Source organism: Phyllostomus discolor, chromosome 13 (genome assembly GCF_004126475.2).
Source record: "Phyllostomus discolor isolate MPI-MPIP mPhyDis1 chromosome 13, mPhyDis1.pri.v3, whole genome shotgun sequence".
In the NCBI taxonomy this organism is placed as follows: Eukaryota; Metazoa; Chordata; class Mammalia; order Chiroptera; family Phyllostomidae; genus Phyllostomus; species Phyllostomus discolor.
Window position 1 is genome coordinate 33,546,169 of NC_040915.2, and position 18,154 is coordinate 33,564,322.

The following is an 18,154-nucleotide window of genomic DNA, read 5'->3' on the forward strand; positions in this document are numbered from 1 at the left end:
TCCCACCGAGTGAGGGGTCTCAGGGGCCCCGGCTCCTGACACGAGGCTGGGGAGCTGCTCTCTGCCGCACAAGCACTCAGGGCACAGACACAGCGGACGGACGGAGGGAGGATGGCACCAACCACCGCAGGGCGTGACCCTTCGTCTGGCTCCTTCCACAGGGGGAGATTTTAACAATGGATTGTAAAGACTCTTCGTTATTTTAAAAAGTTCTCGGTGTCTCCCCGGCAGTATTTAGCACCATGATACGTTGGCATAAACTATTACCACGGACACCAGTTAGGGGAGCTGCCCTGGACCCTTGATTAAGCTGTACGGAATGGAGCCAAATCTCCCTCATTAATGTGTCTTCCTCTTTAAATTCTTTTTTCTTCAGAGTTAGCCCTCTGCCATCCTGAATTTCTTTGTCCATTCCTTGTAATAAAAACCACTCTCTTGCCTTAGGACAAACGTGCTCTCATCCTCCTCCGCAAAATGTGTGGGTTTATTTTGACCTTCAGCAGCTGACTGCGGCCGGACACGCGGAGGAACCTGGGGATCCCAGCTGCCTGGAGACCGGGACCTCGGACCCTGCCCAGGCCCTTCCCCGAGCATGTGAAGGGGTCTTCGGGGCCACGTCAGGCTAAATACTCCCTGGAGGACACGGGAGGAGCCCTCCCAGTCCCACCTAGGGGCAAGGTCACTGTTCATGCCTCTCCCGGTAATGACTGCAGTGCTGGTCACGGGTTGTGGGTTGTCATGGTGATGCCCGATGCCAGGGAAACTGAAAATGCAGCCGTGCCACTGGGTGGCCGGCCCGAAACACAGGGCCTTGCTCGACTGCACAGACACGGGGCAGCCCTAGGCTCGGGGGGCAAGCAGCTGGGTTTTCCCTGAGTCAACCGTCAGGAAGCTGAGACCCGGGGATCCAGGCCCGGGGAGCCTCGCCTGCTCTCGGGGATCCCGTGGCCTCAGCTAGTGTGGCTGGCTTGTCCCCTCCATCCCCCACAGCACGTAGTGGGGTCGCCTGCCCATCTGACTGCTGCCTGGTTACTAACGAGCCCTGCGGGAGCAGTCAACCATTCACTGGGTGAGCCAGGACGGAGTGATTCCAGAACCTGAGCGTCCCCGGGGGCCTCCCTCCGGAAGCTCCAGGTGCGCAGGAGAGGGAAGGGCGCCGCCCTGCAGGATGAGTCGGAAGGTGAGTCTGCGTGCACTGCTGGGGACAGTGCCCCTCCGCTCCCCCGGTTCTGCAAACCACGCGGCTCCCCGACTGCCGTCGCTCGGGGCTCAGCGCAAGCGTCAGCGGGGTGATGGCGGCGAGCGAGGGGAAGGCCCACCACGGACACGGGGTGCCCCCAGAGGGGCTGGCTAGGGTCAGTGTCTCTCCTGCCGTGCGTCGCAAAGGTCACTCTGCAGATCCGCCGGGACTGGGCTGGAAGCAGATGTCTCTGGCGCGGACTGCAGCGTCAGCCCGCCGGGGTCCAGCACTCAGTCCCTTCCAGGCCGAGCGACGGTGGCCAAGTCGCTTACCCCTTCAGCGCCTCGGCTTCCCCGTCTGTAAAGCGGGCCTTGAACAATGCCTCCCTTGTGGCGTTGCCGTAAAACTGAGACGAGGTGGGGGGAAATGAAATTCCTCAGCACGCGTTCCGGAGCTTATTAAGTATTCAGGGAGTGTTGGCTGCAGTTCGCAGCGGCAGCGGCGGCAGCAGCGAAGCTAGTGAAACAGCTGGCGTGGGAAAGTGAGCGGCGGGGAGTGGCGTTCTGCTCTCCGCCTGGTAATTGGCGTGTTGCTTGGCAAACGCCAAGATCCTCGAACGGTCCTGTGTGCCTTCCAAGAAAATCAGAGAACAGGTGCCTGGCTTGCCTTAGCTTACTCCAGTCCCGAGACAGCCTGGTTTGGCGTGGGACCTCCTGGAGTGGGCCTAGCATCCACCGCGGCCCCGGGTACGCGCGTTTCCACCTCAGGCGGCTGTCTGTCCACTCTGGCGTCTGTCCTATGCACGCCAAGCAATCCAGGAGTCTAGGCGAATGCTTTTTTCCCCCGGGTGGCGGGGGGGCTGGAACAGTGTGGCCCGAGCTGCCCATCAGAGGAGGAAGTGACCTCTTGTGGCTTGAGGGGGGACTGACCTCTGAGCGGCAAGGCGATGGGTCCAGGGGCATTCTGGGTGGCTGGGCACCCAGGGTCACCAACTGCACAGAAGTCCCAGGAACCCAGGAGCCCGGGTGCCAGAGGAATGGGGAGGAGCCAGAGCGCCCGCCCTGCTGCCGGTGAGGGGGGACGGATGGAGCCCGAGAGGAGAGGATGGGCCCCTTCTCTGGGCACCTACTGCTCCGGTGCCCAGAGCTGGGAGCACGTGCCGGTGGCCTGGCCAGTCCCGACCTCGGACTCTGAGGTGTCTCCAGATCTCTGCAGTTTGGGGGGGAGTCCCAGAGCACACTTCTTGTTCAAACGGACTCCTGACTCGCCTCCCGGCCTCCTGCTTGAAGCAGACAGACTACCTTGCACCCCTGAAGGCAGTAAGAGTTGCTACTACTAAGTAACGAATGTGAGTCCACACAATGGGCGTCTGCAGGAGCGGAGCTGTTTGGGATCCCGCACAGGGACACACAGCAGCTCACGTGCAGGGGAGATGGCGTGGCGTTGGGAAGCGCCAATAATTTGAGAGACAGAGAGAGAAAAAAGCCACGAATCTCTCGCAAAAAGCCTTGATGTCCAAGCACAGGAAATGGCCCCGACTGGCAGGGTGTTCTAACCGGAGCCTTCTTATCAGAACGCCTCCAAGTCTAACAAGGAGAAATCCCATCTACAGTGGGCCGCACGCTAACTTAGGTCTGATCGGGACCTGCCTTCCAACTGCTCAACACGGGTCACAACCCTATGACAGTCACACTTGCTGGTTCTTTCCGGAAACAGCCTGAGTTGTGTCAACCCTTGGTCTTGAGGTGGGGGATGGGTGGGAGGAGCTTTGCCTGTTGCCTCAGCTACTCAAGTCCATCAGCCTGAAGTGAGGTGACGCTGGAGTCGCCTCCTTGGCCCCAGCAAAGTCCTGCGAGTCTGTCCCCCGCCGACTGCCGTCAGCTCCAGGCGGGGACACGGGTCCTTCTGTGGAAAAGGCGCGTTCCCCGAATCCCTGCTACGCAGAGCGCGCTGCCAGGCCCTGGGACGCATGCCGCGTCTCTCCTTCCTGAGCACAAGGGCGTTTTTCTCCTCCCACCAAACCCACAGACTGTCGAAGCCTGCTCACCCCAGCTCTGGGGCCCACGACACCCCCAAATGCACCTCAAGGCAGATGCCATCGCTACGCTTCTTTCCAGGGATGAATAGCCAAGGTTAACTAGCCTTATGGCGGCAGTGACAACGTACAGTTTCTTTGCCACGAGCAAAGAACACCATCTGCGAACCACCCGCCCCCCGGAGCCCTGGCGCGTGCTGCCAGCAAACCCACGGAGGGCTGGGACCCCCGAACGGGACAGGCGCGGAGACGGAGGGGAGGGGGAGGCAGAGACGAGGGCAGCGTTTTCTTTCTCCTGACCTCAGCTGCTCTGAAACAAGCCTGACACTGTTCTGACGGATGTGCCTGGAGACTCGCTGGCCGCCGCACGGCGACATGATTCCCATCATCGTACTGTCCGAGGAGAGCCTGTCCAGGCTGGGCCTTCAAGGCCGTGGGGAGGGGAGGGGAGGGGAGGAGAGATGTGGGGAGAGGGGTGGGAGGAAAGTCCCACTTCCTCCGCGGTGAAGGGTCTCGGGCGCCGCCAGGTGAAGGGTGCTGCCCACCTTCCTCTCTCTACCCTGCTCCTGGCCTCTCCCCCTCACGGGGGGGGGGGGGGGCCCAGCGTGGCCCCCTGGTCTGCAGCCTCGTGCCGCAGCTTCTCCTAACCATGTGGGGGCGGGAGCCCTGAGCCCCTTCCTCGCTGCCTGTGGTTTGGAGGCGATTTTAAAAAGACACATACACATGCACACACGTGTGCACACACGGAGGCACACCCCTGAACTCGCATCCTGTGCTGTGCCGGGGGCTGGGGCCCTCTGAGCCACAGGGCCCCCTGGGCTCCAAGCCAGTTTCTCCATGCCTCCCAGGACACTCATGATCCCTGACACCAGGACAAGTTGTGATACTGACACGGAGCCAAGGTGGACGTGTGCACGCACACACACGTGTCCCTACACCCCCAGAACGCGTGTGTGGATGCCACAGCTACCTACGCACACACATGAGATAATTCTCCCCGTCATAACATCGTAAAGTACGGCGTGAGCTCAGTTCCTTCCTGTGCCTCTCCACCTTGGAGTTCAATTATCTCCTTCAAAGGTTTAAGCTCAAGTGACCGGGATGAAATAAATGCAAATAAATAATCCCAGAGCTTCAAATTCAAGGCAACAAATCTTCCTTTGAATTAAATAAACACTTCCCACCCAGCCGTCGCTGTCCCAGATAGAGTCACCTGGTGACAGACTGTGCTCCCCTCTGATTGTCTCACCCCTCACCCCCACCCTTCCCCAAGGGCACGTGTCTGTCAGCCACTCCCTTAAGGCTTCAGTACTGGCTGTTGGTGGGTGAGTTCCCAGCATCTCCCGTAGGATCCAACTAAGCTTAACTTCCCGCCCCCCAGGCCTGTGGTTAGCCGCGTGCCTGGCCCAGGCTCCTGAGCTATGTCATTGGGTTTGTTCACACTGACCTTGGCCTCCCTCTGCCAACTCCCTGGCTCTCCTTCCAACAAAGGAGGGGATGGAGGTAAAGGGTGGGCAGCTCAGGTATTTCCCCCCTTGGTGTGCATCCAGGCGAAAGCAGAACTCTGCAGGGCATGGCTCCAAGTTTGCGGGGAGGGGCCTGCCAACAGTCCCAGAGACCCAAACGGTGACAAAGTTCCTACTCACAGCAGCTGCAAGGACACCAGCCCGTCGAACAGTCCCTTGGCGATCTCAGTGATCTTGTTCCCGTAGAGCACCCTGGAAGAGACGGGAGAAGACGGCGGTCACCACCGATGGGCGGCCACGGAGACCCGCTCCTGTAGGAGGCCATAGCCTCAGCAGCTCCAGGGCGGCTGGCTCTCCGGGCGTCCCCTTCACTCGCTGGTCCGCCTCGTCCCTTCTCTGCACCGGTGACACAGCAGGCATGTGCCCCCGGGGCAGGAGGGGGCAGGCTGTCTGGGCACTCCAGGGCAGCCCGGCTCAAGAAATGATCCACCACAGGAAGACACAGTCCCCTGTGGTGTCTCCCTGCGCTGCCAGCGTGACTCACGCCCCGGAGATAAATAAGCGGTGTGGGCGGCGGGCCGGCCCCGTGTGCTCTTGTCTTCAGCGAGTGATGATCAGGCTGAGCACAGCCTGCGGGACGTTTCCTTGCGTGTCCTGGGGCTCCCGAGCGGAGCCCTTTCAGCGTCCACCTGGACGGGGCGTTGGCCATCTGGGTGCCACCCGGGTGGCTCAGACAACGCTGAGTCAAGGACCGGCTCTCAGGGGAAAAACGGGGAACAGGGACTGTGACCTTGGCCGGGTGGCGGCTTGCACATGCCAGCCCTTCTCTGAGCTCCAGGAACCGAGGAGCTCGGACGTCCTTCACCCGCCTCTCTCTCAGGCCTGCCTCCCGCTCCCTGGGTCTCCCACGCGTGGGCTGGGCTCTGGGGACGTGGGAAGCTTGGGCAAGGAGCCAGCTGGGTCTTCCCCGGCAGCCCAGGGCCCAGTGGGTCCTGCTGGCCGCAGCATGGGCATGGAGACACTCTGGCCTCCCCTCCGTCTCCTCCGTGGCCAACACTGTGTTCTCCCCTGGGTCCAGCCTCCTCAGAGTTAGAGGGAACTTAGCTAAGCAGGTGTTTTGTTTTTTTTTTTTTTAAATTCCCTCCTGGGCCCTGCAGCACACTGAATGAATGCCATAGCCAACCCCCACTTGGGCTGCTGTGTGTCTTCCAGGAGGTAGAATGTTGGGAGGAGGAGCTGTTCAACGGGAGCGAGACGCAGAACCCCGATCTTTCGATGCCACTGGGAGCGAAGAGTGAGAGCGTCTGGCTCAGCCTGTGGGTGTGTTTCATTAACGTTTCAACAGATTAATGACTAAATAAAAGCCAGCATGACGGCTCAGGCGCACAGTTCTAATTCATATTAATGTCCCGGAGTGGTGGCTCCTGGTGCCCAACGCGGTAAGGCCACTGCCTGCTCCTCTCAGCTGGTGTCCAGAGCCCTACAGCGCAGACGCCAGGGGTGAGGGCAGGGGCCAGGGCTCTGGGGCAGGGGCCCTCACGTCGTCGCCGTGCATCTGCTGGGACGTCCAGAAGCCTCGGGGGCCGAATCACGCCCCAGCAGGCTGACACCGCTGGGCGCACCATGTGGCATCGGGGTGGAGACCCACCTGGCTTCCCCCCTGCCCCCGTCCTTCCTTGGCTGCCTTCTTCACGCCTTTCGGGGGGGCTCAAGCACCTCTTCCCTGGGAAGTGTCTCCTGAATATTTTGGCTAATGTTTTTCACTACCTGTCACCCCATTTTTCTTTCTTTCTCATTTTTCATCGTACCACCTTCTATCACTTATGCACAGGGTGGGGCGAAAGTAGGTTCACAGTTGTGAGTACGCGAAATAGTTTATTCTTGTATAATTATTTATTAGTGATTGCATTCTTTCCCATGTGGACAGCCGTGAACCTGCTTTTGCCCCTCCCTCCATAGTTAGTCTAGAAGCAGTCTGTGCCGCCCCCACCGGCCCCTCCAATAGAGGCTGTGTGGTGACATCATGTGGCTTGGTGCCGACTGGGTCCCTGGGGCTGAGAACCGCATACGGCGGCCAGCACGGTCGGCAATGTTGACAGGAGGAACGAAGAGGACCCTGCCCGTCGTCACCTTGGCTGCTCCTGAGTTTGGACTGAGTGTGTTTGTGTCCAGAGCTCTGCAACAAGGGTCTCGTCTGCCCAGCTCACTGCCACACTCTCGGTCCCTGTCATACTACTCAGCAGGCAGAGGGTGTCCGCTGAGTAAGGGAATGCATAGATTGTGGGGGAGAGGCACGTCACTTAAACAGCGCCCCGACATTTTCAGAGCTGGCTACTGGTGTGCCAGTGTCATGTTGGGCGACCGTGTTGTGAGTCCCAGCAGAGGGAGACCAGCCCAGCTGGGGGAACAGGACGGCGGGGGCCGGGACGGGACCCCAGGGGCAGACGCCGCTCCCGCTTCCCCGCTGTGATCCTCAGCACCGCGAGCAGACACCGATCTCGCACGCCCTCCTGTCTCTGCGATCCCCGCCAGATGTTCCCTCCGATAAATGAAGCTAATTTACGCTGCGAGCAGTGGCAACAGCTGCACCAAGAGCCTTCCCTGTCCTCAGCCGGTTCTTAGTGGATGGGGCCGGGGGGAGGGGGGGGAGGGCGTGTGTCTTGTTACCTGCCCGCTCGTTCACTGGGCAAACAGAGGCAGAGCGTGGATGGACTCTGCGCATCCTCGCTCTCGCCCGGGTGGGCAGGTCACCCGTGACATAAACCAACCGAGGATACCTCTGTTGTATCCTACTGTTTACTTTTCGCGTCATCTCTAGGGGCAGCAGAGCACGGAGCCCGTGCACTCCAGAGTCAGGCTGCTGGGGTCCCAGTCCTGACGTGCCCACTTGTTACCGAGGACTCTGGGTAAATGACATTTATTTACACACCAGGATTTTTGTACCATGACTGCGGGCCAGGCGCTGTTTGATGCCAGGGATGCAGCCAGGATTAAAACGGGTGAAAACAAAGCAAAACCCTGGTCTCTGTGGAGCTGGGGTCACCCACGTTCGCCAGCTGCAAGAGGGCGACGAGGGTGGGCTCGGTGCTGTAGGTCGTGGAGAGGAGGAAGCGACAGCACCCGGGAAGGGGTCGGTGCTCAGGAAGGGCCGCCAGTGACTCTAGTCACCGAGACCGTCGTTACCATTAACCGGGCGTCAGGCAGGAAAGGCACGGCCGACCCCAGGGCCGCCCAGGTAGGTGGTGACAGGGCCGGGACACAGCGCCCAGCTGCCCTAGGGTTTCTGACCCAGAGAAAGGAAGGGCGCACACAGGATGGGGCTGACGCTTTCCCCACCCACGGCCACGGGCTGGTTTGCAGAGAAAGTCTGAGAAGCGGGGGAAGAACGTGAGTTCTCCCCTGGGCGAGGCCACGTTCCCGGGGAAACGGGCCCACGGTCATCAGCATACGTTACACTTCTCTGCCCGTCTCTCTCGAGACCACTGCCAAGGCCTGTGGGCGGGGAGGGGCGAGCGTGGTTGGAGCAGAAGATGCATTCGAATTAAAAGCCAATAACTGGGAAGGCTACTGGGCACTTAATCAATAGAAATAATGCATGTGGGTTGTAGAAATATTCCCCGAGATCAATTTCCCCTGAAGAAATATTTGTTTCCCTAACCGGGCTGCCACAAGTGTGTAAGGGCACGCCAAGCCTCGACCATAGACACCCCCTGGAACGCACGGACGCCCTGCCCCAGTCCCTGGCGCCCCTGAACCCCACTTACAGCGACGTGAGCGATCTCAGGCCCTGGAAGGCGTCGGGGGCGATGTCCGATACCTGGTTCTTGCTGATGTCTCTGAAAACATGAACGGGAGAGTCTGAGGACGCGGCTCAGAGGTCTAGCACGGCCAGTCCTGAGTGTGGGTCAGGCGTGTCAGGTACTCAAAGTATGAGGATTAACCAACCAACGTATTCATTCGCAGCGCCACCGACGGGATTTGGGGAGCACTCGATGCCCCCACCCAGGATAAGGGGCACTGCACGTGCGTCACTCCTCCTGCCTCTCCAAGCGCGCCTGCCCACGGCACCTTGACTCTGACATGTCTTTGCACGTGTGAGCCCTTGTCTGCAGGTGAGAAAGGAGCCCAGCTGAGTGGTGGCCTTGTCCAGGTCTACAATCAGCTACAATTACGGCATAAATGGAGCCCTCACCCCTCACCCACCCACGGATGGCCAGGGGTCCTCTGAGCGTCCCCGCCTGCCTCCTGCCTCAGCAAACACTTATTTTTCTCCCCCAGCATCCTGAGTCACTTCACCCCCCCAGTGACTTGTCCTCCTTGAGCTGCCAGGTAGGTTCTGACCCGGGCATGAGGCTCTGTCTGGCTCAGTGTCCCGCCCAGGATGTGTGACTGAACATGAGATTCTCACGGGGTGGCTTTGCGACGTGGATTTGTTACTGGCAGTGCCCTTCGCACAGGAGTGGGCCCAGGACGGCGGCGTCCGGGCCGAGGGACAGTGGGAACAAGGGGAAGGCGGGGTGCCGGGGGGCCGCTGCCTGGCCTGCTGCTGGGGAGGTGCCAGGTCCTCCCCAGAGCCAGGAGGCTGTCCCCTGCTGGCACCCCAGTGGCCCCTGAGCACCGGCCTCTGGCTCTTGCTAATGGCCCTTTGCTGAGGGGCAGCCTTTCTCTCGGAGTCATTAGCTCAGGGATGGCCTCTGGCTCCTGCCACTGCAAGGAGGGTGCTCCAATTTCCCGAGATAAGGAGCCTCTCCAGTTCGTTCTCTTTAACAACATAAATCACCGGGCCTTCGCTTTTGTGCAGAAGAGGGGTGGGGGCTGGGGTCTTGGCAGGTCAACAAGGAGGGGACAAGGGAATACGGAGAGGAAAGCATAGCTAAGTAGATCCTTAAGCAGCTGCCCCCAGCAGGGCCGGCACCCCCAGCCCCCCCCCCCCCCCCCCCCCGGCCTCTTAAGCACACCCCTGGGGCCTGTGTCTCCTCCTCCTGACAGCCGTCCAAAGGGCCTGCGACCACCCCTGCCCTCCCTGCCCCCGAAGCCTGCTCGCTGACAGAGGCTTCCTAGGGTCAGGCTTCTTGGGCATAGCTGTCGAGCTGATCCTTTTAGCTGGTGAGATCGCCTCTCACAAATCCACAGATTGCGCTTCCAACTCGTCAGCTTACCCTGGGCTTTCTGTCAGCGCGCCCTTCTTGTACGAGGGTTTTAACAAGCCAATGCCCCGGATTACCCTGATCTGGCTCGCGTCCGTGGGGCTGCCAGACAAGGCCATTCAGGACAGCAGACAAGGCAAGGCCCGAGTTCAGATCACACTGGTGGGGGCAACTGTCTCATTGCTGTGGTAGTTTTTTCCTGACCCCGATGTCCCTGTGTGGTGCGCAGAGGAAGCTCTGGGATCAGTGACAAAGCCCTCTGCCTTAGCCTCAGGAGGGCCACCTGGTTCGCAGTCCCCAACTGGACTAGGTCCCACCCCTGGACAGAGCAAGGTGCGACGTCCCCTGGTTTTGGAGAGGGTGGGGAGTGGAGAAGTGGAGAGGTGACAGTCTAGCCAGGAACTGACCCTGGCGGTCATTTGGTCATTTTGTCTTAATTCTTAACCCGGCAGGGAAGAAACTGCAGCCCTCCGAGGGGCGGAGACTGGAGCCACAGGGGCCTTGACTAGGCTGTGTAGGCTCCGAGAGCCGGCCGCTCGAGCCCACCTGCACTTCCCTGGGACGGGTGCTGGACAGGAAGGCGGACTGGAGGAGACTTCGGGTGCCCCCCTGCCTCCATGCTGGACCCGTCCCAACCATCAGGGTGGCCCCAGAGCAGACTCTGGGTGTCTGGGCCACTCCAACCTCAAAGCTTCACCGGAGTGTTTGTTCTCGTGCACCCACAGAAAGTCCGATGTGCTTGCTGGGCATCTGCCTGCCTGTGCTATGAACTTCCAGGTGATTTCCACGCGGGGGCCCCCGAGGGGCACGTCAGGCCGCAGTGGGTTAGAATCTGGGCAGTCTCGGGTCCGGCCCGGTCTCCCGGGACTTACAGACCGGAAGACTGAGAGGGGGTGGCCACGGCAGGCTGTCCAGGGCAGAAGCGGCAACTTCCCGCGCCAACGAGGATCCGGCGGGAGATCAGAGTGGGTGACGCGGCCCTGCTCCCTGTGACGGTGTGCGTGAGACCTCGACACGCCCTCCCGGCTGAGCGACGCAGGTGTGCCGCGGCGTCTGTGCGACCAGTGCCCCAACCCCGTAAGCCGAGGGGTCTTCTCCTCCAGGGCCCCGACCCTCCCTAAAAATGGTTTCTCTACCTGGATTCTAGTTTTTACCTGGACCTAGTTTTATACTAAGCCGGCCACTAGAAATAGGTGGGGACAAGGGCATTCATCCAGGGAGAATCCTCTGTCCTTGTCTAATGATTGGAGATAAGAGAAGGGCAGGGTTCATTCACAGTGGAGGGGGAACCTTTTTTTTAAGATAATAGAAATAAACTTGCCACTATACCCAGGAGGAGTTCACACTCAGGGTTTTACAATCCACTCTCACCAGGGACCCTCGTCCTCCCAAACACTCAGGGGTTTCTGGGATTCCATTCGTCAGAACATTTTTAAGTGGTCTCTCTTCCCGACCACCCTTCACTTGGGGAAAAACAGGGCATTGTAATAAATGCCACTAGACGTGGTCAAAAATGAGACTCGCTGCCCAGGTCGTGACTGAGCAGGTCTTATGAATTTTGGATGCACAGCTCATGGCGAGGCCACCAGGATGAGGAGAGGACGGTGACACGGAGCCGGGCTCTAAATTACCTGGACTTTGCTGAAAAATTAGAGCAGTAACTTAAATCATGCAAGAGATACAGGTTGGGGCAGTGACTGAACTTGCCATTTTTCACCGAAATTACTATCTGGCTGCATAATCGAGCTGGGCTTTAAAAATGAATTGGGGGGCGGGCTGTGGGGAGTGCGCTGGGGAAGCAGGGAGCCCAGGAGATTAATGGCCCGGGGTGTTGAATATTAAGGCCTATATTTATACAGCTCCTCCGGCAGGAGCGCAGCCAGGGGAGGGAAGAAGAGCCTCATTATGTCGGCTTCCACGTCTGGAGTCGTACCAGGAGGAGATCTGGTCTGGTTTGGATTTCCAGGGAGAAGGGAAGTTGGCTCCCTGAGAGCTGAGGGTAAAGCCGACCAAGGCCGCTGCCTCGCTGGGGTGTTATTTTTAGCACGAAAGGAGTCGGCAGGCACGGAACCTCTCTTGCCAGTTGGCCTCCTCCTCGAGGGAGCCCGACGAATCGGCCCCCGGCGGAAGGGAACCACAAATCCGTGCCTGCCCGCCCGTTCCTACCGGCCTTCTCTCGCTGCACTGCGCAGGGCCAGAGAGGGTGAGGAGGGCAGTCATCCCTCCCCCTCATCCCTGGGCTGTGGGAAATGACTCTCAGCCTGGGAGGGGGGGGGCGGCTCCCTCCCAGGGTCTCAGCACATGCAGGGGCAGCAAGGGGCCATTTCTGAGCCCCGCCGGCCTTCCTTAGAGTGCCCAGGTCTGGGTGGCTCCCAGAGCAGCCGCGTGGTGCGGAAGGGTGGCGGGGACAGGCCGTGGCAGGGAAGGTGCAGTGGGTCTAGTGTCACCGGCGTGAAAAGGCTGTCGTGGTGGCAGCGCCGTCGGTTATGGTGGTAACGGGGATGCTGGGGGTAATCATGGAGGGGCAGACTGTTGGAGGATAAGAGCCTTCTTATCACACTTAGAAGGACAGAAAAGGCTCATCGTGGTCTAAGGGGTCCCCGGGCTCTAGGCCCTGCCTCTGTCTCCAACGCCACCCACACTTCACTCCCCAGTGTCCCCTGTACACACTCCCCACGCGCACACATCATGCACACTGCCCTTGGCCTCTCGCATGTGCTCCCCTCAGAGCCTGTCATGACTCCCTCCCTTCATTCAAGCCTCCCGCACAGAGAGGCCTCCATGGGCATGCCCTCCTGAAGACCACCCGCCACCACCCTCGTCACACTTTCTAGCAGAGCGATTTCTAGGGCTCGCCCAGGGGGTTCCTGTGTTCCCCCGTGCAAATTTGTGCGCTCCGGGAGAGCCATGTTGTGTCAGCCCCCGTGCTGCCCACAGACTGCAGCAGCACGGCTCCTCGCACGGCGGGCGTGCACCGAGTGTTTGTCGGATGCACGTGTGCGTGGCTGTGCCAGTGCTGGTGGCAGTGCTGTAAGGGCACGGGCCCACAGTCACGTCTCTGCGGAAGCTCCTGCCTCAGGCCCCCGTCTCCAAAGCCAGCGGAGGATAAAAAAGGGGGCGTGGGGCTTTCAGGTCAACTGAGCTCCACCCCCCCATCCCGGTCTTTCCCCTTTGCTCCAGTTGGAGGGGCCTTGGCTGTCCACGCAGGTACATGGGTGCTGACACCCTTCCACCTCACCACCTGCATGCAACGCTCCCGAGCCCTCCCTCCCAATCCCAGGAGCACATTCTAGGTCCGACACTGAACTGCCCAGGATGCATGTGACGCAGCCCGGCACCTGAGCAGGCCGCCCACCTCACAGGACGTGCCATCACCCAGACTGACAGCACGAGGGCTCACCCATCCCCAGCGGAAACTCACATTCGCTTCAGTTTCTTGTACTGGCTGAAGGCTCCGGCAGGGATGGACTTGATGGAGTTCTGTTCCAGGCGTCTGGGAAACAGAGCAGAGAAGAGTCCATTAACCCACCATCCACCCACCGGACAGTGGTTGCTGAGGGCCCCGAGGACGGGATGGTCTCTCCCATCGCATGGCACCCAGTCTGGGTCAAGGGGGCCAGACAGACATGGTGCAAAAGCCACACGTGTGTTCCGATGCACGGAGCACCCAGCCCTTGGAGAAAGCGACAGGGACGACTTCTCCTTGAGGATTTGGTGCTTGCTTCTAGTCAGCTGGCTTCAGATGCAGCCAGCGCTTTCAGAAAAGGCTCTGGAAGGAACCAGACACAGCGCTGACAAAGTCAGGGGGATAAAGAGGAGGAAAAGGGAAAAGACATGGAGCACGGGCCAGCAACGCTTATATGGAAGCATGTCACTCATTCACACACACCGCTGCTGGGGTCCCGGGAAGGCAGGGATGGCAGTGGGTGACTTCACTTCTGTGTCCTTCCTTCCTTTCTCCCTTCCCTTCCCTTCCCTTCCCTTTCTTCCTTTCCTTTCCTTCCCTTCCTCTCCTTCCTTCCTTCCTTCCTTCCCTTCCTCTCCTCCCTCCCCTTCCCTTCCTTCCTTTCTTCCTTCCTTCCCTTCCCTTTCTTCCTTTCCTTCCCTCCCTCTCCTTCCTTTCTTTCCTTCCTTCCTTCCTTCCCTCCCTTCCTCTCCTTCCTCTTCTTTCTTCCTTCCCTTCCCTCCCTCCCTCCCTCCCTCCCTTCCTTCCTTCCTTCCTCCCTCCCTTCCTTCCTTCTTTCCCTCCTTCCTTGTCTCTCTCCCTTCCTGAGGACTAACTGCCATGTAACATGGCATCAGTGTCAGGTGTACAGCACGATGACTCACTGTTTATTTCTGGGTTTCCATGGGCTGCTCTGATATGGTGGGGGAAGAGCCTTCACATCTCTAGCTCTCAGCCTGACATTCATCAAATTGGCTCCCTGACACCTCGGAGGCCCCAGGGGACCCGACCGGACCACTCGCTCCCCTGGGCTGCTGCTGGAATCTGAGGCTTTAACATCTTTCAGACTCCCCTGAAATGCCTCCTCTCCTATTACTTCGCAAAGTCAGGAGACGCTGCGGGCCCAGGGCCCGGAGCTCCTTGGAAGAGAAGGGGCCGCGGGGAGCGAGCGAGCCCTTCCATCCTTTATCCTTTCGTCTCTCGAAAGGCTCCCTGTCACCAGGAACAGGTGTGGCGGGGAAGAGGCCGGCGCGGGCGGCGGGCCCCCTATTCAAGGTGATGAATGACGCCCAGCCCGGGCTGAGGGCTCCGCGTCTCCCCCTCATCCATCTCCCTCATCTGTGAGGTGCAGATCCTTTCATCACCTCCTCATTTGGCACGGACGCTCCCCGAACCCTCCTCTGGGAAGACACAAAAGAAGGTGTGTGTGTGTGGGGGGGCTGGTGGGGGAGCAGTAGGGAGCGACGTGGGGGCCTGGTTCCCTCGGAGGCGCCGACTCGTGGACGCGCACGCCTGGCTGGGATGAGCCGATCCATCTTGAAGAGTAATCCCTGCTGCATGGTAGGGGAGACAGTCGTATTAATTCGTGCCTCTGTGATCTCATCTTCATTGGGGGAACGGAGTATTTGTTACTGGAACGGCTAATGGAGCAGTTTGCCAGCAATTTTCCCATTTCAAACAACATCTCAGCTGCTAATGTGCAAGGGTTTGTCAGGCCAACCCATAACACAGACAAATCACTCTCCAGACCGAAGGAAGGGGGAGGCGGGGCAGAAGAACGAAGGGCGGGCGAGAGGGGAGAGGCCAGATCACGGCTGGCTGCCGGATGAATAGAGTCTATAAATGAGGCTGCCGTGGTCTGCGGAGGAAGCCTTTGTGGCTTGCTGGAGGGGGCGGGGGTGGGCGCCGCTGGGCGCGTGGGCGCGGGCTGGCTGGACAGGGGCCTGGCTGGCTGTCGGTGAGCCACAGAACATGCCACAAGGTCTCAGAGGCGAGGGCTCCTGGGCACAGCCACTGGCTAAAGCGGCGGACGCAGGAAGGCCGCCTCGACGGAGAAGTTCCAGGGCACTCTCGTTGTCCAGACAGGCAGAGTTCAGCCGGGATCTCCCAGGGACGGCAGCAGCTCCGTGGGTCTCTGGGGCCGCCAGTCAGGTAGCACATGCTCTCCAGGAATCCTGTGGTTTGCCTGCCACTCTGGCAAGGGTGGAGGCCGGATGTGCCTCTGGAGGGAGCCACAGCCTGTGAGCGACGGCAGCCCCCCGGGTTGGCAACGTGACCCGCTGCTCCTGGCAGGAGGTCACACGCCCAGGCGAGTCAGGTCAGCGCGGAGCGTGCAGTCAGCTGGCGGTCCAGGCAGTCCGTAATCAATTACCCTCCACTTCAGGGGTGGCTGGCAGGCCCGGGGAGGGGTGAATCAGGGAGCAGGAGGAGACACCTGTCCCTAACGGGCTTCACCATCGGGTGATTTAACCGCTCTCAGATGGTCCGCCATGCAGCCACGTTTCATTGCTGCCAGACAGGAGGAGCTATTATTTACGGAGTCGAGCTGATTTACGTCTATTATCTCTTTTAATCCTCACGCTTACGAGGTGAGCTGTGTTGGCCCTATTTTGTGAGTGGAGGGGATAAAACCCAGAGGGACCAAATAGCCTGTCCAAAGTGACCGAGCTGGCTGGTGGCGGAGCGGACATCTGTCTGTCTCTGTCCACCGAACACACTGCCTTCTCCATCTTTTTGAAAAAGGAGAAACTGAGGCCCAGAGACTAAAGTGGCTTTCCCAAAGTCACAGGCAAGTTCAAGCGGGTAAGACCGCAGGGCTCCTTCTGAGACATCACAGGGTTCTGCGGAAGCAGAGATTGCGTAAGGAGGCCGTGGGAACTGAGGGAAGGTGGAATGTGGGTGTGACTGTGTATAGGATATGCAAGTGGAGTGCAGAGATGCGAGTTTTGAACAAAGAACAAAGAATTCCAGCCTGAGCCTGTTAACCCTGCAGGGACGTCGCTGCACATCCTGTGCCCTTGAGACCTGCGCTCTGGGTGGGGGGGTCTTGTCCCTGCTCTGTCTCCGCTTCCTGGGCTGCTGTGGGTGCCGGCTGACATCCAACCCTGATGAGACGCCGAGGGCACAGGACGTAGGTGAACCTTGCTCCAGTGGCATCAGAGCTTGTCTTGGGGGGCGGGTGGCTGGGAAGAGTCAGCTACTTTGGATGTGGAGGCAAGGGCAGCAACAGCCGCAGCAGGAGCTGATGTGTCTCTGGTGCTCGGAAGCCAGGCATCCGGTTGAGTTCATGTGGCTCGTCCAACGGTGTTCATGCCCCTGGGAGGCGGAGCCCACTGCCGTCACCGCCCCCACGTCGAACACAGAAAACGGAGGCTCAGAGACATCACGTCACTGGCCCTGATTCCCAGAGCCAGGGAGAGCTACAGCGGGGGCTCGAACTCACTCGCAGGCAGTCCGAAGGCCCGAGCTCTCCCCGGCTGAGCCGTGCTGACCACTCTCTGGAGCGGGGGCATCTCCACCTTCCAGTCACTGCCTGTGTCCATCCGTGGGGCCACGGCCCTGCACGCACAGGTCTCCATGCAGCAGGTGCCCCTGGTGCTTTTCCCACGTCGCCCAGCCCACGGCCTGGACCGAGCCTGCGGAGGTCCACGCTCCCAGTGACAGCAGTGCAGGGTGAAGGACAAACGCAGGCACCCTCGGGGGTGTGTCTGAAGCCAGTAGCTGTTTCAGGTCTCACTTAACTGGCACAGGGCTCCTTCTGTGTCTGGCAAACATTCCTCAGGCTGCAGGCTGATTTAATAGAACTAGCATAAAAACAAACACGCAAAGCAAACACCCAGGCAATCTTCCGGCACCAGTGGAAACAATGGGAGCCCCTGGCGGGAGTTTCAGCCGTTTGTGCTCTGTATTGATTTGCCCCAGTGACTTGGTGCTCCCTTAATGATCTGCCACTTGCATGCATGCGACTGAACACGATGTATTGCTCACAGTACATATGTCAACACAGTGCCAGGGAGACTGGCAGGGGCGGCACGTCACTGGGCAGAGACTATTGGCGGAGATGGGGGAGGCGGTGGTCACGATGGCCGTCTGCCATCTGCTGAGGCCTTGTTATGTCAGACGCTGTGCTCGTTACACACCGGCCCTGTGCATTCCTTCAACGACCCTGCAAAGCCCCTGGTGCTACTAATACACCCATTTTACAGATGAAGAAATTGTGGTACAAAGAGGCCAATTTGCCTGATGTCAGGTTGCTAGTAGACAGCAGAGCCTGTACTTGAACCTAGATTGGTCTGATTCAAATGCCTGTGTTCTTAACCCTTCAGCTAAACTCCTTTGCAAAAAATCTCTAGGCAAGTTCACAATGATTCCTAGGACTTCCCCATCTGTCTTAGTCCCCCTGTGACTTGGGAACTCTTGTTAGAATGTCTTGAAGGAAGGACATTCTGTACTTATCCTTCCTGAAAGCCATCCCGGGCCGTTTGGTTGGAGAAGAGGCAACCTCTCAGCCCACAAGTTCAGTTCCTGATGCTTCTCTGCTCGCGGGTAGGGCTGCGGGGGAAGGTTCCCATCGGAGTCGTGTTCCTGGCCTCTCGCTTTCTTTTCCTTTGCTGCTGTGGTTCTCTGGCAGGGCAGTGAGGACCAGACATCCCCACCAAGGTTATATGTTCGGTTAACGGCGAAGGTGAGGAATGCGGGCACACGTGACCCGAGCCATCCTCACTGGCTCTGCAGAACACCTGTACTACCCACAGGAGACGGAGGTGTGCACACAGAGACAAACCTGCTCTTATTATGTGCACATGCTCAGACGCCTCCAACACAGGACATTTTTCTTTCGTCTCAGAAAAACATGAATGAAGAACAATGTGGGGACTTAAG

At 59.4% G+C, this 18,154-nt stretch overlaps 1 protein-coding gene across 1 annotated transcript in view; it reads right to left on the reverse strand.

The window, feature by feature from the left end:
* SLIT3 (slit guidance ligand 3) overlaps window positions 1–18,154 on the reverse strand; it is a 518,212-nt gene that overhangs the window by 71,157 nt on the left and 428,901 nt on the right. The window contains exons 10-12 of the mRNA XM_028528159.2: window positions 13,250–13,321; window positions 8,446–8,517; window positions 4,862–4,933 (exon numbers count right to left, since the gene is read on the reverse strand). Coding sequence (XP_028383960.1) covers window positions 4,862–4,933; window positions 8,446–8,517; window positions 13,250–13,321 — 216 coding nt within the window. The remainder of the gene's footprint in view (window positions 1–4,861; window positions 4,934–8,445; window positions 8,518–13,249; window positions 13,322–18,154) is intronic.